This window comes from Setaria italica, chromosome VII (genome assembly GCF_000263155.2).
Source record: "Setaria italica strain Yugu1 chromosome VII, Setaria_italica_v2.0, whole genome shotgun sequence".
Lineage (NCBI taxonomy): Eukaryota > Viridiplantae > Streptophyta > Magnoliopsida > Poales > Poaceae > Setaria > Setaria italica.
In genome coordinates, this window is record NC_028456.1 from 27,452,004 (window position 1) to 27,474,911 (window position 22,908).

General features: G+C 50.1%; 2 protein-coding genes and 1 long non-coding RNA gene across 4 annotated transcripts; 2 read left to right on the plus strand and 1 right to left on the minus strand.

Annotated features, from left to right (window-relative positions):
* Positions 1–564: 564 nt before the first annotated feature.
* Positions 565–3,612, minus strand: LOC101767932 (dof zinc finger protein 1). Of its 2 annotated transcripts, none has more exons than XM_004976466.4 (2): positions 3,249–3,612; positions 565–2,342 (listed from the first exon to the last, which is right to left on the minus strand). In XM_004976466.4, the coding sequence occupies exons 1-2, from the start codon at positions 3,270–3,272 to the stop codon at positions 1,245–1,247; spliced, it is 1,122 nt and encodes a 373-aa protein (XP_004976523.1). In that variant the 5' UTR covers positions 3,273–3,612; the 3' UTR covers positions 565–1,244. The 2 variants fall into 2 exon arrangements, with proteins under 2 accessions (XP_004976523.1, XP_004976522.1); XM_004976465.3 differs by lacking the exon at positions 3,249–3,612 and adding an exon at positions 2,686–3,024.
* LOC111257922 lies at positions 3,302–3,969 on the plus strand. The gene is made up of 2 exons (XR_002678530.1): positions 3,302–3,423; positions 3,611–3,969. It is a non-coding gene; the product is annotated as an uncharacterized LOC111257922 (long non-coding RNA).
* A 13,588-nt stretch (positions 3,970–17,557) lies between these two features.
* On the plus strand, positions 17,558–21,545 carry LOC101771696. Its single transcript, XM_022828541.1, is given in 5 exon segments — positions 17,558–17,998; positions 18,140–18,581; positions 18,657–20,060; positions 20,063–20,687; positions 20,981–21,545. Coding segments are annotated over 5 exon segments (3,477 nt in total).
* Positions 21,546–22,908: the final 1,363 nt, after the last annotated feature.

Here is a 22,908-nt window from a genome sequence, read left to right on the forward strand (position 1 = left end):
TGATGAGAGATGCAAGAAGCATTATGATGAGAAGGAAGGGGGGGTAGCATTGTACCTTTTGGCTTACAAAAACGATAAAGGTGGTACAAATGGCCTGCCCAGGCACTTACAGATGGCCAAGCATATGATATAATAATACCATGTGAAGAGAGAGACAGGGTAAAGTTTCTTTAGGCAGTGGGGTGTTTGTCATACGTACATATTCTCCTGCTCCATGCGGCCATGCCTTCTCTCTCGCTACTGCATCCTCATCTTCCTCTCTCTCTCTCCCTCCCTCCTCCTCTCGCTAGTGCTTTTCATGGCTGGAAGATTCTTGGTTTGGGAAGATGGTGAGACATGACATCTCAGAGCTAGCCCTGCTACAAGAAAAAGGAGCGCAGGGAGAGGTGACAGATAGAAAGACAAGCTTGCAAAAGTAGGGAAACATTGCATTGAGCTAGCAACAGATATACATTATTTTATAACACGGAATAAAAATAACATGCACATTACATGCGCTCAAAAAACCTTTGCTCTGATGAAAAATAAGGTACTAGCTTTGTGTATATATATGAGCCTACAACATAATTAAAGTAGCCAGTTAAAAACAATAAAACAGTAGCTCTGATATTCTTTGGATCAATACAAACTTGAAAATCCCCTTCAAATTAAGATCTACTTCTACACCAGAAGCTCCAAAGTTCCACGCGCTGCATGGATTGTTGTTACCAACCACAAACACACACTGAGTCACTAAACCCTGTGTCAATGTGTGGCGTGAACACACTGGCCTGGAGCCACCCATTCTCACACACAGAATGTACTAGTACTATTACGATGTACCATCTAACTCGAAGCCGGCCTAAAAAGAAGCTTCCCAATTGCCCCAGTGCTACAGTGAAGCAGCTGCCATGGCAGATCAAGCGAAAGATTGATCAGAAATGAGAGAGGCGACCAAGAGATGTGTCGATCAAGCTACTATGTATCATGACCCCCTGAATTTTGTACTCTCTGATGTGTTAGAGCCCCAATTAAGTCGATGGTCAGCAAAACACACATGAACTCGCGACGACAACGGCGAGAGGACCAAGAACACCAAGAACCAACACCAGGGAAGAGATCAAAGACTCCCATGTCACGGCGACCGTACCACCACCAATGCCAACCTCTTATTGAACCCTTGTCTCTACTGCATGCCTATGTCTCCAGTCGCCCATGCACGCTCGCACGGAGGCTTTGCATGAGCCATGCATGGCGCCGCCGCATTACCAAGAAGCGCCACTGCCGCCGATCATGCCGTTCCAGAATCCCGGCGGGTCGTGCCCGGCACTGGGGGCTCCACCTCCTTGGTCCTTGTTGTGGTCAAACTGGGGGTGGCCGCTGTTTCCATCGCCGTCGCCGCCGCTTGCACCGGTGGCCACACCGCCGCCTCCCGAACTAACCGGCGGCTTCAAGTCCTCGAACGGGAACAATAACCTGCCCGCGTTCTCCGGCACGCCCTGCAACCCCGCGCTGGAGCCGTACCCGGCCGCGGCAGCACCGGGCCCCGGGCCGTGCGCGTCCAGCGAGAACCCGAGCACGCTCTGTGACGGTGGAGGCGCGCGGAACTCTCCGAGCGCGAACCCTCCCGCCGCGTAATCTCCGGGCATATGCATCGGCATCTGCAGCGGCATGTAGCAGCCGGAGCTCCGCAGCAGCTCCATGGCCGAGAGGGCGCCGACCGCGGGCCCCGCGCCGCCGCCGCCGCCGCCCCGGCCGTTGCTCGCCATTGCACCACCGGAGTTGCACACGCTGCTGCTCTCCAGGCTCGGGAACGCCCCGAACTCGGGCGCGTGCAAGCCGCTGTGGTGCGGGAACGCCAGGTTAAGGTCCTGCGCGCCCTCGTGCGCCAGCTTGGGGTTCTTGGACGCCGCCCCAGCTGTGCTGGCCATAGACGAGCTCGTGACCGAGGCGGAGGTGGAGGCGGACGCGGACGACGAGGAGGAGCGCTTGTTCTTCCGGGAGCCGCCGCCGACGGGGACGTTCCGGAGGGAGCCGCCCTCCGTCCAGTAGCGGCGGCACGTCTTGCAGAAGTAGCGCGGCTGCTGGAGGCTGTAGTTGTTGTAATAGCAGAACTTGGTGTTGGTGGAGTTGCACCGCGGACAGTTGAGCGCCTTCTCCTTCTGCGGCCGCGCGCGCCGCTCCGTGCTACCCGCGCCCGCCACGGCCGGCGGCGCGCCGGCGCGCAGGGCGCCTCCCCCAGGTACCGACGACGGCGCCGGCGCCGGCGGGTTCGGATTCGAGCCCTGGCCCGTGTTCGCGGCGGCGGCGCCCGCGTTGGCCGCCATCAGCATCTCCTCCATGGGCTTCACCAGCCCTAAGCTCTGTTGAGGACACGCACATGGTGCAGCAGCAGCAGCACACCATCATCAGAACGCAGACGATCAGCACCAAGTTAGTTAACAACCAGAGCAAGAAGATTAGAAGAAGCACGAACAAGTGAACAAAAATAGCATGTGGGCATGCAGATGCAGCGGGGAAGAGAGGGAGAGCTGGATGGGGGAGGATGCTAGAATCTTTATGGTGCAACTAAGAACCAAGCAAAAGGATACAAAGGCAGATTAGAGAGAGGAAAAAGGAAAAGGGAGAAGAAAGAAAAAGGTGATGAGGCCGGCCGGGGAAGAAAAGATGAAAGAGAAACACAAGACACCACAGCACAAAACACACCTTTGTTTGTGCTCTTGTAGGGTTGTGTGTTGCAGTAGTACTGCCGCTGCTGCTTCTGCTACACATCACCAAGACATGGCTGCTCTTTTGATGCAAGAGGTGGTGAGCCGAGGAGAGAGAAGGAGAAAAAAGCCATGGAGGAAAAAAAGAGGATAAAAAGGATGATAGAGAGGAAAGGGGGATTAGAAAGGGAGGAAAAGAAAGGTGGTGGTGTGTGTGCTGCTTTCAAGGATTAAAGGGGAGGGGCAGGAGAGGATTAAAGCCACAAAGGCCTCACCCCAAAGCCTATGGATGAGATAGATGCTGATGATGGTATGCATAGATCTACTACACGAAGGATATAAAGCAAGAACAGGACCCAAGAAGGAACGGAAGGAAGCAGGAGAGATCATGGTCTCATCAAATAAAGCGCGGCACGCACCAAGAACAAGGCACACAGAGAGGAAGATGAACAGCGACAGGATCGAGAAAAAACAACACCAAAATTCTCGCAGATGATTCGAGGCCAGGTAGCCAGATGCATGGGGTGCAGAATTGATCTTTGATTTGCAAGAAAAAATTACCTGCTGCCAGTGGGCTGCATCCATGCAAGATCTCCTCCAATTCCTTCGCTACCCCCACAATTCTTGCTTCTTGGGTGTCGGAGGAGTACGAGGAGAGCAGGGAGGAAGAAGATGAGGAGGAGCTTCTGCTTCAGCGAAGAGGAGGGGGAGAGAGAATGTCCTGTGGTTGGGCAGTGTGAGTGGAATTATGCCCCTTTCTCTCTGCGCTCCTCCCTCTCTCTCTCTATCTGCGCTCCTCTCTAATCTAGTAGTGGGGGATTCTTTTTTAAAATATTTTTATGCACCTATCAGCTGAACCTCTCCTCATCACCAGTGTTTGGCCTGTAATTGTGGCAAAATTTAATCCTGCTGTTGATAAGTAGGCAGCTGCTGAGAGGAGCTGCGTTCTTGTTCATGACTCATGAGGTCCACAGCAGTCAACCGGCCGGGATTCCACAGAGGAACGCGGCGAAGGAAGCCACCACCCACCATGGGAGGAAGCCCTGGGAATGGCGGTTTGTGGGGCCTCGCACGTGCGTGGGGCGGCGTGGCAGGTGCGGCCACCCCGGCTTGGCTTAATTCCCTGGGCGTCATTGTTTAGTGCTGCCTTTCCTATTCTCCCTTTTTCTTCGTGTGCGACATGGCACCTGCTTCTTTGATTTTTCGGTGTATTGTTGCTTATTGTAATTCATTTCTGCACCTAAAGCATTTCAATGGCAAACCTCAAAGTTTAAAACTCTAATGGTTTCCTTTTTGTGCTTAGTTACACCAAAGGTCAGCTTTTTAAAATATTGTCCACCATATTTGTTTGCTAAAAGTCCTATAAATTTCCACTTACCAAAATGGATGATCCATCTACTTTTTATTAAAGAAATCCTTCTGGACTTCTGGTTCCTGGTAAGTTTTAAACCAAATATTCACATTAAAACTACTATGCCAATGCACGAGTCAAGACACACTATGTTACCGTGGATGTCTATAATGAAGAAATAACAAAATTGGCATTTATGGACATTTTTGTAGAACTACCAAGCTAAAAGGCAGTAGTAATTTCCGTTACAGTTCTCAGGGTTGATTAGCCGCTCACACGCATACCACACCTTGGGCTGTTTGGTTCTTCCTACATTGCGTCTCTATGTTCATTAGTACTGAAGGGGTTGAAAAAAATCATAGCACAGTGTAACACATAAAAGCGTTGATGAAACGAAGGGTTACTTACGTTCAAAAAAAAAATCGAAGGGTTACCATGTGGGAGATTTCCAGGTTGGAAATGATTTTTAAAATACAAATAGGTGCTACATATGCGAACCATTTCATTTTTCCTAAGCTAGCATTATTACACAACGATAGGAATGGTTGTTGCCACAAGAGAAGTTTTAAAATCGAGAGTTTGCAACTTGACATCAATCAAAATACACCGTCTAAATTCTACTAACATGTGGCACAAATCATGTAGTCATATAAATTACAGCCGTTGAACCTCGTAAACAAAGTTTCCTTCTTTTTTATGCTCTTGTGTTTCTCTGGTGTGTTACCTTCCTCCAATGATGTTGTAAGTATAAATTGTTTATATTGAGAATTTACCATTAGGAGATTAAATGACTTATATTTTTAAACATACAATGTCTAGATCGAACTAATAATCACTAGTTTACTCTTTATCACTAAGAAAACCTATTCGCTTTTAAACTAAGGGTATGTTTGGATGGATCAAAACTAAAGTTTTGTCCTGACTAAAGTTTAGACATCCAAACTTTAGTTGGCTAAGATTATCCATATCTTGTTTGGAGCTAGAGCTAATTTTTACCCCCATAAATGGGTAAAAGTTCATTCTATCCTTAGGGGTGTACGAGAGAGAAAATGTTCAGATTTTACGGGCAAAGTATTTTCATCTTTTACTATTCGTGTCTAAATTTAGTTTAAGATTGGTTAATTTCTAGTCCCAATATTTGTATCATCAGGAGCTAATCTTTATCCGAGATCTTGATCCAAACAGATGGATCTGACTGTGAACGAAATGGCGTAACCTGTGCGTGCAATATTTCTCGGTTTTGACATGGAGTTGTTATTTTTTCCCCCAAAAATCCTAGTTGCGGCGCTTGTATAGGTAGCTGGCTAGAGAAACATCCCTTCTCATCCGTCATCTACTGCAAGGGACCAATCAAGCCCATCTAGATTGCATCACTCCGCCAATCCGCTACATGCTCCATTCATCACCCGACCATTCCGTGTGTGTTTTCCCCCTTGAGAAGTGTACCTACTAGAACATCAACTGCAGCCTAAAAAACCAGAGAGATAAAACGAGCATGAGATCAGCTGATTGAACTGAACGGCTTATGGTTGTGGCTCTTGGCTCGAAAAAACGTATGCTTCTGGTGCACTCCACCGGTGCCCGCCCGGCCGGCCATCATCGAGTAGTAGGCAGTCAGCTCAGCTCGATCGACAAGTCCTCGGAGTCGTGCATGCTTGAAGGAAACTCACACCTCACGCCTCCGCATCGGAGCCGGCCCGATCAGCACCCACGACCAATGATGGCGCCCTCGCCGGCCGGCCGATCGATCGGTCGGTGTCCATACAGCTCGCAGGCGTCGACGGCAAGCGAGCAGCAGCCACGGCAAAGGCACAGTGCCCGCCCTGCACCCGGCGGCGTGGTGCCCTGCGCGCGGCTGGCCCCCGGCGGCCCCGGCGCCACACGCGCGCTGCCACGTCCCCCCGGCGCCGCGCCAAGAGCCCGAGACGATCGCATCGCATCGCACCCGACCCCGGCCGAGGAGGGCCGAACACGCACGCATTCCGCTCCGACAACGGAAGGCACGCCCGCGCGCGCGGACGACCCCACCCGTCGGCCCCGGCCGGCTTCCTAGTGGCCACTGGCCAGAGTTTACACGGAGGCGCGCGGCGCCTCTCGGCTGGCCGGCCGCGCGCGGGCATGATGGCCGATGAGTACCCCTGCTGGCACGATGGCGCCACCGGCCGGCGAGCAAATCATCGCGTGCCCCCCGCTCGTCCCGGGCTGTCGCGCCGCGCCCCAGCTTCGAAAAGGTCTCGTTTGGGCACGCCTGCCGCTTACCTCCTCATCTCCTCTCCATCGGCAAAGGCGACCAGAAATGATGCGATGGAACGAAGAGAGTTTCGCACGCCATCGGTCGGCAGCTAGCACTCCACGATAGCAACATTTTTCCAGAGGAAGAAACGGAAAAGGCAGAGGCCGAGTGTGCGTCTCTCTTTTGTCCGATCCTGCTGTTCCTTTCTCGTGCGCTCCACGGAGTTCTTCCAATCCGTCGGCTAGCGCTAGCGCACAGACGGGACGGGGGTTTCCTGGCGACTAGACTGCGTCGGCGGATGGCAAAGAAGGATGTCGTGCGTGAGCCATGGATTTTTCTCCGAGCTGACCCGGGTCCTGCAACCCGGAGATCTCAGGCTCCCTGCAGCAGAATAAAGCGGCGTTCGGTATAACGTTCCGGGAAGAAAGTAGCGGCCCTGACCAAAGTACAAGCGTCATTAGTCAACCTAAACTTGGCACCGGTTTTCAAAGGAGGAGATGAGCAGAAACGCTACTTTTCACGAGCCATCATGCTCCATGGAGACATTAGCGCCTGCTCGATCGAGTCCAGTCCTAAAGCTGGTCGGGAAAAAGAAGGTCCGGAGAGCGAATAAGAACGCTGCGGATAAAGATGCAAAGAAGACGATGACTCGTCGCCTTCAAGGACCGGCCCCGGTCGCTGAAGGTTCAGGGGCCGGGCGGGAGGATTGACCCGTGCCCTGCCCCAAGCTACCATCATAGTTACTGGGATCGGACTGAACCGGACTGACGGTCAGATCGAAAAAACCATGACCGGCACCTCCAACGGTTCGGTTTACTTAAGAGACCGATTGTGCAATCGGATTAGTAAAACTGAAAACCTGGTGAACCGGACGGTTTTCAACGGAACTGGTGAACCGGACGGTTTTCAACGAACCGGATGGCTTTGGGCTGCTGCGGTGTGCATTGCTACTTTTACATGGTGGTCCATGGAGCCCACGCCTGACCTTATCTGTTATGGCAACCTTTCCTTCAGGCTTCTGCATGGTGGCGCGGAGCAGAAGCGAGGTAGTAGTAGCAAGCTAGGCGGCGCTGCTGCGAGCGGCACAACGGCACGGCCGTGAGCGACGAGTGTGGCCGCACGGTAGGCGGCTAGCGGCTAGCGGCAAAGCAGTCATGAGCGGCGAGCGTAGCCGTGCGGTAGGCACAACCAACGGTGAGCAAGCAGAGGAGAGTAGGAGACGGTCAGCTGCCTGTAGCAAGGACAGGCGGCGAGTTGTTGCTACTCTGTTGGTACTGCTATGTGCTAGGTATTGCTAAAATGTAGGTGCGTTTTCCATTATTTGCTACATATTTGTGATTGAACTTCTTGCGATGATCTATAAACTGAATGCAGATTACACTTAAATTGCAGGGAATTGATCATTGGCCATATAAAAGATTTGAGACTTGATATAATGGAGCTCTTAATCCTCATGTGCATCTCTATTTTAAGCAAAAACTTGCAGCATACTAAAATTTCTACATGGCTATGTCACTAGTTCCCTAATTAGTTTACAATGCACAATGGTGTAAAGTGATTTTTAATCTACTTTTATTTAAAATCGACTATATATTGCAAATTATCAAATATATATGCACCGGTTCTCAATATTTGTAGATGTTAAACGGTCCGATATTATTGAACCTACGGTTCAACCAGTTCATAATGGTTGGACCATTGAACCCACGTTCGATGACCTGTCCGGTAGTAGTAACCATCGTTTTCGCCATTATTCGTCGTGTTTCGATCTCCTACTCGATCGCCTGGCCTGAGCGAAGTGAGCGGCATGGGATTAGTTAGGCGCGGGGGCAATCATTGCTGAATCCGTTTGAGAATTGCCCTGTCCCTCTGTGGTGGCCCCATGCATGTTCCAAGATGATGACAATTGTGCTGATACCCACTAGCCCTCGCACCTTGTTTAACCGCAGGTCCAGTTCGGTACTAGGACCCCGTCTCTGCCACACGTACACTCCAACAGTCCAGCTCCAGCACTGCAGCTGCAGTTTTTCTTGACTGCTCCTGCAAGTTGCAACAGCCTTCGGACCGTGTTTGGTTCGTTTCTAATTATGTTTTGCCAGTCGTGTGTGACAGTTTCTTAGGTAGCTTTTTGATTTACTATTCTGTCACCATATCCCACATGTCAGAGTTGATTATTTCTCAAATTCAATACAATTTGCCTGTTTTTTAACAGACACGGTACTTGTGGTGGTGCCTGATTTTTTTTCTTTTTGAAACGGTTGCGGTGCCTCATTTTTCTTTGCCACAAAAGCTATGGCATGCCACACTTGCCAAGCTTACTTACGGCACGCTTAGCTCTATGAACAACACATGCCTTAGTTAACGCTTTACCCACCAATGCCAAATCTTTGCGTGCTAATGGCCGCTAGTGCTTCTTTCAAATCTGTGATCATCAGGGTAACATGGATGCTAGCATGACATAACCTTGTTGGCGTTTCCCGGGAAACAAGGAACTGAGGGCCCTGACTTGCATCCACTTTGAAGATTGATGAACCTGTCCTTCCTGCTCTCTTGCTTTCCGCTACTCCCTCTGTCCCTTAATAAGGGTGAAGCGTGCTTGTTAAAAAGTGACGGAGGGAGTAGCTTGGTAGCGCGGCTTTCGTGCGTCCCATCGGCTGCAGCCCCGCGGTTAGTGCGCTGCTGGGGCCATGCATGGACAATTGGACATGTATGGACTCCCCTCTCGTGTAGTCGTGTCGATACATTGCTCGCTGCATCCGAGGGCCACAAGATCTCGGCATCTCACTTCCAGCCTTCCAGGCAATTGCGCCTGCAAGTCGCAAACTAACCGTGGGTAAATTCTCCACAGCTGAATACAATCCTCTAATGCAAGCCTAGCTTGCTAGAGTGGTAGTGTAGCAGTAGAGTAGTACCATTTGTACCATGCATGCTGTGCTGGGCACGTACTTCCAATAATTTGGCGTGTGTGGATGGATTGGAATTTGGAACCATTGGTTCAGTGGGAGGGGGAACAAATGTTTGCAAAGTGCGGGACAGAGTGTGAAGTAGCCGGTCCAGTCGCACGTCGTGTCCTCTTCCTCTCCCGGCCCTCCTCTCCAGGACTCCAGGTTGGATCTCTCTCTCGCTGATGACCGCCTGATACAGCCATTTGATCGAACGAGCTCTCGATCGATGATGAGCAACAGCAGCAAATACACCTAGGACTAGCCTGGCCTGGTGCTGTCTGCTCTAGCTACGGCCAATTATTCCGCATCATGCACCAGCTAGCTTGTCGTCGCGCGTGTAGCGCCTGTGGGGGCGCACCGAGTTTTGTTTATAATTGGATTATGTGACATGATGCTTTCTGATCTCACTCGCTGTGTGCTGAAGCTGCTAGCTGGCAGTGGCACTGATATGATATGATCGTAGTACGAGTTGCTTTTCTACTGAACATCCATGCTCATCACTCATGCACTGCGCAAGCTGCTAGCTATGCCAATGCATGCATGTATGCTAAGCTTGCACTTGTATAATACTGATGGATCCATCCCACTTGGAGTTAATTAAGTGTGGTACGTTCATAGGATCATGTGGTGCGTCATCATAATGGACGGTAGCAACTAGTTTCCATTGTGCAATCATCTCGGGCTGTAGATGGTCGCTAAGCCCTACCAGCCGATGATAAGGTCGCCCATCATCCTTGAAATAAGTCGCCAAACTAGAGAAGGCGACCTCACCCTGCCTTAGGCTCGGTTTTTCGAACTTTTTACTTGCGGCGCAGATCCAGAAATAAAATAATGATAGGGGTGAACATATGATCCTATTTGTTTGAGTTTTTCAGCAACTTTCCACTCCACCCTAAGAAGCTGAAAGCTCAAACAAACAATCAGCTTCTGGGCTGAACTTTCTGAAAGCCAAAAACCCAGAGAAGCTATAATTATACGGAAGCTCAGAAGCAGTGAAATGTGAGCTTTCCGCAGCTTTCTACGTCAAGGTCGTGAAAATTACATCTGCCATCATTTATGTTGCGCCGGTCATTTTTCTTTCCTCACTCGTCCCGCGCCGCCCCACCCCGCCCCGTCCCCGCGCCGCCCCGCCTCGTCGCCGACCCGCCCCACCCTACCCCGCCTCTATCAAGGAGTGACGCCGCCTCCTGCTCCAGCGCCTCGACCTCTCCTGCTCCAGCACCTCGGTCAAGCCCACCTTTGTCGAGGAGTGCCGCCTCCTCCTGCTCCCGCACCTCGGCCTCTCATCCCAGCTTTCGCAGCCGCAGCAGCCGCCACCCTCGCCTCGCCACTCGCTTCGCTTGTCGTCCCCTCCGGCGTCTCCCCCGACCTCGCCTCCACCCGTCGCCGAGGAGCCCAGATCCAGCGGGCTCGGGAAGCCACTGCAGGGGAGCTCCAAGGTTGAAGAAAAGCCTGACACGTGGACCCACAGAGCAGATACTCCATCCCACCATTCCAAAAGTTAGGTTGCCAAACGGTATTAGCTTTCCAAAAGTCAGCTTTCGAAAAGCCAGCCTTCTAGGGAGAAAAACCAAAAGCCATATTTCTGGAAAGTTTGGAAAGCTAAAGCTCAAACAAATAGGTCAGAGCACTAAACTAACATAAGTTAATTATATGTCTTCCAGCATAATAGTTTAAAATAGGTTCATAGGTATGTATACAAAAGGAAATAGCACATACATCACAAGAAGTAGCAAAAGATAAATACTGTGTTGCTACCTTGCTCTCAGGGGTCACATCTTGATGGCGGATTCTTCAATCTCCAGTCATCCTACCCTCGATTGTCTGTCTTGTGCATTTCCCAGCCACCGCATGACACAAAGAGCAGTTTGGGATTTGCAAGATCGGGGATCGGGGGACTCTCGGTTGTGGTATTGGCCTTAAAATATTTTTGCCTAACAGGGGGCTTAAGGACCGCACCCCCCCCCCCCAAAAAAAAAAATCATACCAAGATGCGTGGGTGCATGTAGCTTCCGTGCTATAAAATCAACTCCACAGGTGTACTCCTCCCGTTTTTGTTTGTAAGGTGCACACGCATATCCCAATTTAAACTTCATAATTTTTGACAAATAATTTAGCCAATCTTTTTATTTTTATACATAAACTTAAAATGATTAGATTCGTAATCAAATGTACTCTTCAATGATTCGTAATCAAATGTACTCTCCAATGATTCGTAATCTTGCGCCGCCATTTTTTTCGCTCGGCCTGTACGGCCACGCTGCTGCCGCCACCGCACCTCGCGTCATCACACGTCTTCCTCGGTTGGCCCGCACGGCCAAGCTGACAACACCAATGCAGCATTGCCCACTAATTTGCTTGCTGCTGCTTTGGTGGTGGCTGGTGAATCTGCAGGCAATTGAATTGGGCAGCAAATTTGGTGGATTTGATGGATTTGATGCTTAGAGTTTGGGATGAGGTAGGCATGCAGGAAATCGAAAGGGACGAGTAGAGAGCTATTGCTCTTGAATCCAGATCGACATTTTCATATTGCAGAATCTTCTCCAGCTTACTTGCGAGCTCGCCGTTGTCCACTAGTTGCAGCATCTCTGTGAGTAGCTATGGCAAGAGGTGTGACCACACATCTCCTCCAGCTCCCTTCTCCTCCTCTGCTGCTGTGGGTTCTGTGACTCCCAGACCTGCACCGGCGCTCGCGGCCGACGGTGCAAGGCGTCTTGGGACCCTCGCCACTGCACTGGCTAGGGAGGTCGCCAGGAACGACGCCTCGGCGCGGCGGCGGCGGTGGGGCTTGGTGGAACAAACGGCCATGGTGAGCTAGCTGGCCCCAACCCGCGCGGGTGGGCAGGAAGGGGTCTTCGGCAAGCGACGGACAGGAAGGGAAGAAGGGGTGGTGACGGGTGGCTGCGGCAACGATGGGCACAAAGGGGCGGTGGGCAGGAAGGGGCGGCAACACGGAGGAACGGGGGAGGCGCGGCGGGCCCGAGCGGCGGCGTGGAGGGCGGGACGGTCGACGGTGGCCGAGCGGAGGAGACGCGACGGTGGGCCATCCCCTCGACGGTGACAGGTGCTAGCTGTGGCAAGCATGTACAAGGAGAAGGGGAGGATGAAGAAGGGTGGTAGGACCCGTAGGGGCAAAATCATCTTTTCGCAGGGTATTTAACGGTTCCTAGATGAAAAATCCAATAGAGTGTCGTATAAGGAACAAAAGTTGAACTGGATGTCAAATAGAGAACTAAGATTTGAGAGCTAAGAAAGGAACCCATAGTTTTTTATAGTGAAAATAGGCATATCACTAGTAAATCCCACTTTGCAAATGTATAGACACCATAGTTTATTCATCCCTGCAATTCCATGTCCCTCTCTCTCCCCTCTCAGGCTCTCACCCTACCTTTTGTCCTGTACCCTCTCGGTTCTTGTCTCCGGCTGCTTGGAACGACGCTGCCGCGCTAGGGCTGCGAGCGATGCCGAGCGGGGGAATAATACCGGTCGGCGTCGGCCGGGCTTCTGGAACAAGTGGGAGAATGAGCGAGCTGGGAACGGGACGAATGGGCGGTGGCGGTTTTGGCTTGTTCCTGATGGAAAAAATGGCGGTTGGTCAAGCGTGCGTGGAGTGGAGGTTGATCGAGCTGCATGCAGCAGGTCAAGCTGGTTTGAAGATGTGCGTCGCCTGATGGCCACCATTCTTTAGAAAGGGTTAGCTTTCACATCATCACATGACTACGCATGAGTACATTCTTTAGCTATCTTTGTTGGCAACAAAATATACGTAGATCTCTGCAAACCAAACGTGTGTGTCGTCCAGGAAAAAAAAGGGTGTTTGGATCCTTTACTAAATTTTTAGATCAGTTCACATGAATATTTAGACGCTAATTAAGAGTATTAAATATAAGTTAATGTTAAAATAATTGCATAAACGAGGACTAATTCGCGAGACGAATCCATTAAATCTAATTAGTCCATAATTACTAATTAGCACATGTGATCCTACAATAACATGTATTACTACACGCGAGCACATTCTTTAACCATGTTTGTTGGCAAAATAAATACGTGCAGTCGCTGCAAACCAATGTGTTGTGCGGGAAATCATAGTGGTATTCTTGGACCTTGGCTGGTCAAGCATGGATCGCGTCGGAGGGAAGAAGCATATCGAACCGTCGCCGTGGCACCGTGACATCGAGCCAGGTACGTCACCGAATCGATTATCGGGAGGAGAATGTCCAGAAAATGACTTGCGCAGTGGAATGGCTTGCGGGATTAGCCCGTCCGTTGCCTGGCCGATCTGCGAAAATAAAGGCTGCGAGAAAAGATGGCCTTGGCTTTTCTTTTGACAAGCTAAGCTGAGGGAATGTTCCTTTGCGGTGGAAAGTTGATCTCTTGACTCGATCGTCGTCGTACGTCCGTTCCTGCCGCATGCGCAGAACTAATCCCGAATTTGCACAGACCGATGGGATGCAAAGGATGTTGCCAACATATAGTTTTATCTAGTTGGAGACGCAACGGGAAGTATCAATGAAGCTTGAAGAAGGCTGTGCTACAAGGCGATAACAAAGCAGTTAACGCTGCTACCTCCTTCCGTCCCAAATTGCAGGTCGTTTTAGTTTCTATATACATAGATTTTTACTATGTATCTAGATATAGTGTATGTCTAGATGTACAATAATATCTATAAATTTAAAAAAATTAAAACAATTTACAATTTGAAATGGAAGGAGCAGTAATAAAGTTTCGTACTCTGAACCATTTCTAATGGACCAAGTAAAACACGATAGATGCGGTCAGCACAATTGCTCCCGAACCTCTGCACGGCGGCCGCCAGGTGCACACCTGTTTGTGATTACTTGTCTGAATCCACGAATTCTAGTCGCATTCTAACGAAGAAAAAGTTTCCCACAATTGGCCAGGTGTGGGAGAATTTTATTTTTGCACCATTATATTATATACACATCCAAGCTAGCTGGTCTCCATGGAACGAATGGAATGGATTCTCCATCAGCTAGCAGGAAAAATGACCCCAACCCTACCCATTTTTATAATGAACCCCACCACCACGAGCACATCAGATTGGTTGGTTCAGTTGAGCTTGAGCACCGGGGCAAGCAAAGCAAGCGAAGCTAGCGCCCGACAGCAAGCTCCAAGTTTCAACGCCGAGTCCGGCCGTGTCCTCAACTGTCACCTTCGTGACCTCACCGTCTCCACTCCCGAATATACAAGCAATATGTTCCCAGTCGATGGATGCGTCGTCGTCGTCGTTCGGTGGGCTGCAGGACGAATAAAAACGAATAGAAATGGCGCTGCCAGAGGGGGGTCAAATCAAATCCGCCGCGTATCTGACCCAACTTGTTGCTGCATCGCATCGCATCTCACATCTGCGTGCGCGAGCGAGACGGCCCTTTGACATGGAAGAGCTGGAGCACACGTCACGGTAGGGGGTGCACATTCCTAGCCACGATCCGACGAGCAGCTGTTCTGCTTCTACTAGGTTCGCTGTGCTGTGCGCGTGCGGTGCGATGCTCCCCGGCGGCGTGTAGCGTTACGCTACGTCCCTGTGGAACACGTACCGAGAAGATTTGACGGCGCGTATAGCTTTGGCCAATGGCGGCCATTCACACCACACCAGGATAGCAAGCGTGAGGTCATCGTGCGTACGCGTTCCGCGACGAAGGCGCCGCAGCGGGGAAGGGGACAAGGGCCAAAAGCCAGCACACGGGCCCGGGGCCGTGCTCCAACTCCAAATCTCAGTGGACGCGCCGGCGCGTGGGGGACGACGACCAAACCACGCGAAGCGCTTGGCCACCTTCCTGCTGCGCACTGCGCCACTGACTGCCATGCTCCATCAGGTCAACCGAAACCGCCCCACGCCCATGGCTGCATGGCAGAGCCACCACTAGACCGACTCGGGCACATGCCCGGTGCGGCGCGCACGACACGATCGATCAGGTCGCTGGCCAGCCAGCCCTGCCGGGAGCGCGCGGTGGGTGGCCGCGCCCGCGCGCGACGGCGGGCCTGGGTCGCTGCTGCTGACCTTGGCGGAGTCCTCTCGTCTCCGTATGATGGAGATGCGCGGTTGGGTGGGGGTGGGGGTGGGGACGATAGGTCAAGCCTAATGGAGCCATGGTGGAGGTCGCTGTCTTAGGCGGTTAGGCCGGACCCGGCGCGGCGCCGGAACATGGCGGCGCCTCGCTCCGCTCCAGGTGCGAACGTACAGCGGAGGAACGCGCGTGGCGCAGGGGCCCCGCGGATCTTCAGACCACTCCTTTTGTTTTGTTTCGATTGGAGGGCTGGGAATTTCCGTGCGTTAGCGAGGCCGGCCGTGGCCCGTGCAGCAGCTGTTCAGGTGCACGCGCCGGCGCCGCAGCTTGACCGTGCGATTTGGCACGTGGAACGGGACTCTCCTCCAAAATACTTCCTCCGTTCCAGATTGCTATTCATTTTAATTTTTCTAGATATATAATTTTTATAGCATATATATAGATATACAACAAAATCTATATATCTAAAAAAAATCTACGAATATACTAATTTAGGACGGATGGAGTACATAGCACTGGCAAGCGCAGGCTAAGAGAGGAACAAGCAAGAGTGAGCTCAGAAGCTTTTGTTTCTGTTCACGATCCTTCTTTTGTACAAGCGCGCGCACGCTCACGCAGCAAGTTTGCCTTGGCCTAGGCTCAAAGGAAAAAAAAATATTTTGCCACTCGGAAATTCCCTCAACAAAGTGCATAGCACAAGTGGCAGGTGGGCTACACATCTAAGGGCCGACCCAGAGCAATAAAGGAGGCCCATAGTCCTTTTGGTTGCGTTTTGTGTTCTAGCCCTATTCCGCACACGTGATCTTTTTGGATAACGAAAGAACCTATATAACTTTTATATTCTTTTTACATGGTTTTTGGTATTTTAAGATTTGTGCTGTAGTAAATGGATGCCTAAGATAAAGGGGGAGCAATTCAACCATAAGAGGCCCATAGTCCTTTTGGTTGCGTTTTGTGTTCTAGACCTATTCCGCACACGTGATCTTTTTGGATAACGAAAAGAACCTATATAACTTTTTTATTCTTTTTACATGGTTTTTGGTATTTTAAGATTTGTGATATAGTAAATGGATGCCTAAGATAAAGGGGGAGCAATTCAACCATAAATTAATACCTTATTCCCGAGTCAATTAAATAATATCTCTCCTGAAACATTGAAGTAGCCTCTTCGAAATGTTGAATTAGGTTCACGAATTATCGAATCAGTTGTAAGATATGGGACTTAACTAGCTTGCCCCATCCATGCGTGAATAAAAACACTACGTAAGGTTATAGACATGATTAATGATGAATTTTCAATGTCGTCGTTAAGCAGATAAAATAAAAACAGATTTGGAAAAGAAAAGGGCAGATTGTGACAGCCCAACTCTGTCTGCTAAGGCCTAAAAACCCACCGCAAGGTAAATGACGGTCCGGCCACACACACAGAGACTTTCAAGAACAAGGACCCATCCGATGGGGAATAAGGGCCCACACTTACCCCTGTTCCAGCGCATCCGATGGGGGAAATGGGCCGCATGTTCCTTTGGTCTTTCCGCGCCGCTGCATCGTCCCGCTTCCTTGATCCTCCTCCATCCCGCCGGGGCCCCGGGGGGGGCAGGAACGCTCCTTTCTGCTTTTTGGGGCAAACAACCAGATACGCAACTCGGTGAATCCTTAGTTTCTTACCGTAATAAAAATTGGAATTACCGGGGCTCTTATTCATAAAAATGATATCTTTTTTCCATTTTCAATCCTTACCGTAATAAAAATTGGATTTTCTAATTTCCTTCTGCCACCGCTGCTAACTCTATATGGAAAAATTCCGGCAGACCGGCCACTTTTCAGTTTCCAGCAACCGCACCGCAGTCCTGGCTGCGCCCGACCGGAAACGAAGTGTCCGAGGGTCGACCCGGGCCCACATGCACGTCAGGCGAGTCCCATCCACGTGGCACACACCTCTCCCGCCACGCGCCCGCTCCTCTCCGTTCTACTCCAAACCCCCCTTCCCCGGCGCCCGCTCCGCTCCCCGCCTTCCTCCCCCGGTCAGCCGCCAGGCGCCAGCGTCGCCGCCACGATAGACGCCCCCCCCTGCGCATCTCGGAGAAAAGGTGAGCAGCCCCTCGCGCGCCCCTCCTCCTGGTTCGGTTGGTTGTCTCGTCGCCTCTTCGGTCCCCACGTCGCCGCGTTTTTTTGCGTCCCGGATGCGGTGTCGCTTGGCAGGGATGCTAGGGTTTGGTTGCGGTTTTTTAGGGGTGCCGCGGCGATTCGATTACCATTGTTTGTCCCCTGATTCGATCTGGAATTTGCAGGTTTCGGGACGCGGCACGATGGTGGGGGTCGGGGTGGAGTCGCCGGCGCCGCCCGCGGCCCGCAGGTTGAGGCCTGGGAGGGTCTCCGCCAAGCGGTCCTGGCCGCCTGGGTGCGGCCGGCCCCCGCCCGCGACCCCTCCCGCGCAGCCCCTCGCCGCCGCGGCAGGCGATGGGGAGAAGGGAGCGGATGGCGGCGCCGGCGTTCTCGGCGGCAGAGCAGGCGACTCGATCGCCCCCGCCGCCGTTTCGGCTCCGGCTCAGAACGGCTCCCTGCTTCAGCAGCAGGGCTCGGATAAGGGGGATGAGGCGATCGCCCCGGCCGCAGTTTCACCTGTGGCCCAGAACGGCGCCCTGCCTCGGCAGCAGGGGGCGGATAAGGTGGAGGAGGCGGCTGCCCCTGCTGCAGTTTCACCTGTGGCTCAGAACGGCGACCTGCCTCAGCTGCAGGGGTTGCATAAGGTGGAGGATGCCGCAGCTTTAGCTGCAGCGCGTCATGGAGTTCCTCCTCAGCAGGGGTAAAATAAGGTGGAGGAGCTGGTTACTCCTGCTGCTGTTTCGCCTGCTGAGTGCAACGGTTCCGTCTCGCATGCCCTGCCTCAGTTGGTTCCTGAGAGGGCAAGGGAGGATGGAGACAAGTGGGAGGATGGAGAGGCGCAATTGCTGAGCGATGCAGGTGTGCTGCTGCTGGATGGTCGGGAGGGGAGCAGGGTGGCAGAGGTGGCGGCAGCATCGGTGAAAGTACTGGAGAGTTGTGGCATTGTTGGTGCTGCTAGTTTTGTGCAGAATGGTTGTGAGGTGGCTGGAGAGTTGGCAGTCAAGGAGCAGGGAGGTGGTGGCAGCGGCGATGTGGGGAGGGAGGAGGTTGCTGCTGGTGGGGATGCCATGGAGACGGGAAACAGGACAGGTGGTGGTGGTTTAGAGAGGAAGGAAAATGGAGTTGCAGGAAGTAGAAAAAAGAGATGGATGATGTCCGCTTTGAATCCGCCGCCCAAGAAGAGGGCGGTCTCAGCTGTACGCAAATTTCCACCTGGCTGTGGGAGGACTGCTGTTGCCACCGAAGACGGTGAAGTTTTGGATGTCTCACCCGTACGGGCATTTCCTCCTGGCTGTGGGAGGGCTGCTGTTACCACCACAGACAGTGGAGTTTTGGAGGTCTCACCCATACGCACATTTACTCCTGACTGCGGGAGGTCTACTGTTGCTTCCACAGACAATGGACATGGAGAGGGGTTGTCGTTACAAGCAACACCTGTCAAAAGTGGTGATGCCGTGGTGGCAATTCCAGTTTTAGGCAGGCCTGCGTCTTCGACAGAGGCCTCTAATGAGAAATTGGAAGGCAAGAAAATTGTGGATGAAGAAAATAGCTGGGCTTGTAATAGGGTCCAAATTCTAGATGATTTTGTAGGTACTGAACAAGATGGTGGCCTGCAGCAAAATGTTGTTGCAAAACCTACATTGGGGAAAAGTTCCAGTGAGAAGGTGAAGAGGATACACTCACCATGTGAAGGGAAGCATGTAGCACGAGCAGTGGTGGATGCTAAAATGAAAAATAAACTTGCAGGAAGCATTGATTCAAAGACAAAAGGAAACAGGTTGGAGAGTGACGAGATGAATACGGCATTGCTTTATAATGCAAAGGCATCTGTAGCAGGGAAGATGCAATTGCAACGTAAGACTTTGAGCACTAAAAAAGAAGTGGTGTGCTCAAATGTGAACATGAAGCAAAAAAAGTCTACTCGTAAGCTGAAGGGTGATGGCATAGGCAAGGATAATTTGCATGGGTCCGCTAGGGAGTCCAAGTTTGGAAAACAGGTTGTAACTAATAAAATTGAACAAAGTGATGGTATGAACCTTGTGCCTGAACAAATAATTGTTCAAGCATTGATGGCTCCCGACAAATGCCCTTGGTCACGAGGAAGAAAGTCTATTGCTAGTGCTTCCAAGTCTGTTCCTCCTAAGAACAAGCTTAAGGGAAAAGATGCTACTCCAATAAAATTATTGACGGGAAAGGTGGCCTCTCGTGAATCGATCCATGATGAGACAATGGAGGACAATGACAATTCTAACATGGAAGGTGATGACTCCAAGGCACTAGTGGTGTATGAAGAAAAGCGTGAAACATGCGTCACGGTTCCTCCATCTGTTCCTTCTGGGTCACAACACACACAACCTGGGGACCATGATGTAGATGCTCGAAGCAAAGTTAGGAAGTTGCTCCAATTGTTCCAGGCGATATGTCGAAAGCTTATGCAAGTTGAGGAACAAGGTATTCGCAATGTTGGAAGGGTTGACTTTGAAGCAAGCAAGGTTTTGAAGAATGACCCTATCTATAAAAAGCTTGGGTCCATTGTGGGAAATATTCCTGGTGTTGAAATTGGCGATGAATTTCATTTTAGAGTTGAGTTGTCAATAGTTGGTCTCCATCGCCCAAATCAAGCAGGTATTGACACTGCTAAGGTGAATAGTGTTCCTGTTGCTATAAGTATTGTTGCCTCTGGAGGCTATCCTGACGAGCTATCAAGCTCGATGAACTAATATACACTGGCTTCGGAGGAAAGGCTGGTGGCAATAAAGAAGCAGACGATCAAAAGCTTGAGCGGGGTAATCTCGCTTTGAAGAATTGCATAGAAGCCAAGACCCCAGTTCGAGTGATTCATGGTTTCAAAGGTCAAAGTAAAGTTGGTCAATCTAGAGGCAAGCAAACATCGACTTTTGTTTATGATGGGTTGTATGAGGTGGTGGAATGTTGGAAAGAAGGCCCAAAAGGCGAGATGGTCTTCAAGTACAAGTTACGGAGGATCGCAGGACAAGCAGAATTAGCCCTACACGCAGTCAAGGTGACGAGGAAGTCCAAAGTTCTTGAAGGTCTCTATTTGTCTGATATATCTCAGGGATTTGAGAGGATACCCATATGTTTCATCAACACAATTGATGACATGAGGCCAGCACCATTTAGATACATCACCCAGGTCATATATCCACCTTGGTATGAAGAAGAACCTCCAGCAGGCTGTGACTGCACAAACGGCTGCTCGGACTCTATTAGATGTGGATGTGTAGTGAAGAATGGAGGGGAAATACCGTTCAATTTCAATGGTGCGATCGTCGAGGCCAGGCCCCTCATATATGAGTGTGGTCCATCATGCAGGTAGGGCTGTGCAAAAACTTAACTATTCTAAATAACCATCGACCTGATAAAATGTTTTTTGCTGTTATTTTATTCTGTTGAGTTTTTGAAGTTACCATATTTAAATTTGAAACCAGGATAAATTGTCCTTTGCCATTCAAACTTCTATGTGATGTCTGGCATATTGAGATTGACCCACAAGATTTTGACAATAAGCAAACATATTGATGCAACCAAAAAATTAGCTTAAAACTGAGTTGATAATCCAGCTTTATATGCAAGTTTGCTAACCAATTTTTAACCACTACTTGTAGATGCCCGCCAACATTCCACAATAGGGTGAGTCAGCATGGTATCAAAATTCCACTAGAAATATTCAAGACAGGTCAGACAGGTTGGGGTGTAAGATCCCTCAGTTCTATATCTTCAGGCAATTTCATATGCGAGTATACTGGTAAGCTCTTGGAAGATGAAGAAGCTGAAAAGAGACAGAATGACGTGTATCTATTTGATATTGGTGATAACTACCATGATGAAGAACTTTGGAAGGGGCTAAAGTCAGTGGTTGGTGTGCAATCTTCTACCTCGTCCTCCAAGACAATGGAAGGCTTCACAATAGATGCAGCTGAGTGTGGCAATGTGGGAAGATTCATCAACCATAGTTGTTCACTAAACCTCTATGCCCAAAATGTTCTCTGGAACCATGATGACATGAGGATGCCACATGTTATGTTTTTTGCTCTTGAGAATATCCCGCCACTACAAGAGCTGACCTACCATTATAATTATAAGGTAGGCCAGGTCTATGACAAGAATGGCGAGGAGAAGTTTAAACATTGCTACTGTGGCGCCTCTGATTGCTGTGGCAGGCTCTACTAGGACATTGCTTACTGCTGTTAGCTTTGTGGTGAACTCTTCTGCCATGCATTTCTGTGCCCTCATATTCTTCACTTCTTGTACATGTCTGCATTTAATGTTTACAGTTATTATGCAATAGATAAAAATGTCACCAGATTTTGTAGAAAACATTCCGGTCCGTTATACTGTGTTTCAAACTTTTAATGAAGTCTGCATAGAGCTCCTTTTTTTCTTTTGGGCGGAATAAAGCATGCCGTTGTCGGTTGAAATGTTCAATAGCATGAATCTGCAAGGTAGAAATGTCCGATTGTGATCAGGGATGCGGCATTGAGGATGAAGGAGAGGATCAAGGTTAGGCCAGGAGGGGTCACTCAGGTGGACGAAGTGGTGAAGTTTGACGTTTGAAGACTCTTTGAGCCTAAGAAGTCATAATTTACCAGTACCAAATTTTATGGTTCACAAATGCTAATCAGTTTTCATGGAATCGAAAAAATTGCAGATCTGTTGTTATTAGCATTTCCGATATTGCTTCAATGAAAACTGATTAGCAGATTAGGTTAAGTCTGCAGTTTTTTAGATTCAATGAAAACTGATTAGCATTTGCGATCTTGCTTTGTCAATCAGGACACTGCGCTCGTCCACCTGCCTGCACTGAATGTGAAGTGCTTACTCTACAAAGGACGCTGAATCCCAGCAGATATCCTAATGCACACAGGTATAGCAGTAGCGGTCTGCAGCCCCTGGCACCCAGCTCAATATACAACAATGGTGGCCGGCGCAAAGTTGCAGCCTGGCAAGTGCCAAGCAGCGTGCTTGTTTGTGTGAGGCTAAAGGTGTCTTCCTTTGATGATTTGCAAGTGGAGAAAGAAAGACAGACCGGATGGCAAAGAGGAGAGGTTGCTTTTTTCTAATGATTTTGATTTCACCATTTCTATGATTTGAGACACCGTTCATGTGGCAAATCTTCTACGACACCACGTCGTGTCGAATCATTTTATTGCTTCGGTTTTGTGGGTGTTTATTACAACATTTTGTAGTCATAATTCGTCATAGGTGGATTTAAGTTCTGGATCCGCCACTGGTTTGCAACTGCTGCCCAAGCGTCTATCCTTGTAAAAAGATGCTGGCGAGTGTAAATCACCAGTCTTCCTTAATTCTTCCTTTCCTCTCCTGTAAACCATTGTCAGTAATGTATGAATATGTTCTTTAGAATCTACATTGTTTGCCGCGCATGCATTCCTTAATCTGATCATAGTTTTATCTTTGAGATGAATAACTTGATCCTAATTTGAAAAGCAGTTCCATTTAGGGCATGGGCCCGGCCGATTGAAGCCCATCTATTTTTTTTTTGAAACTTTGGCAGGACCACTGCTTTGCATTTAAG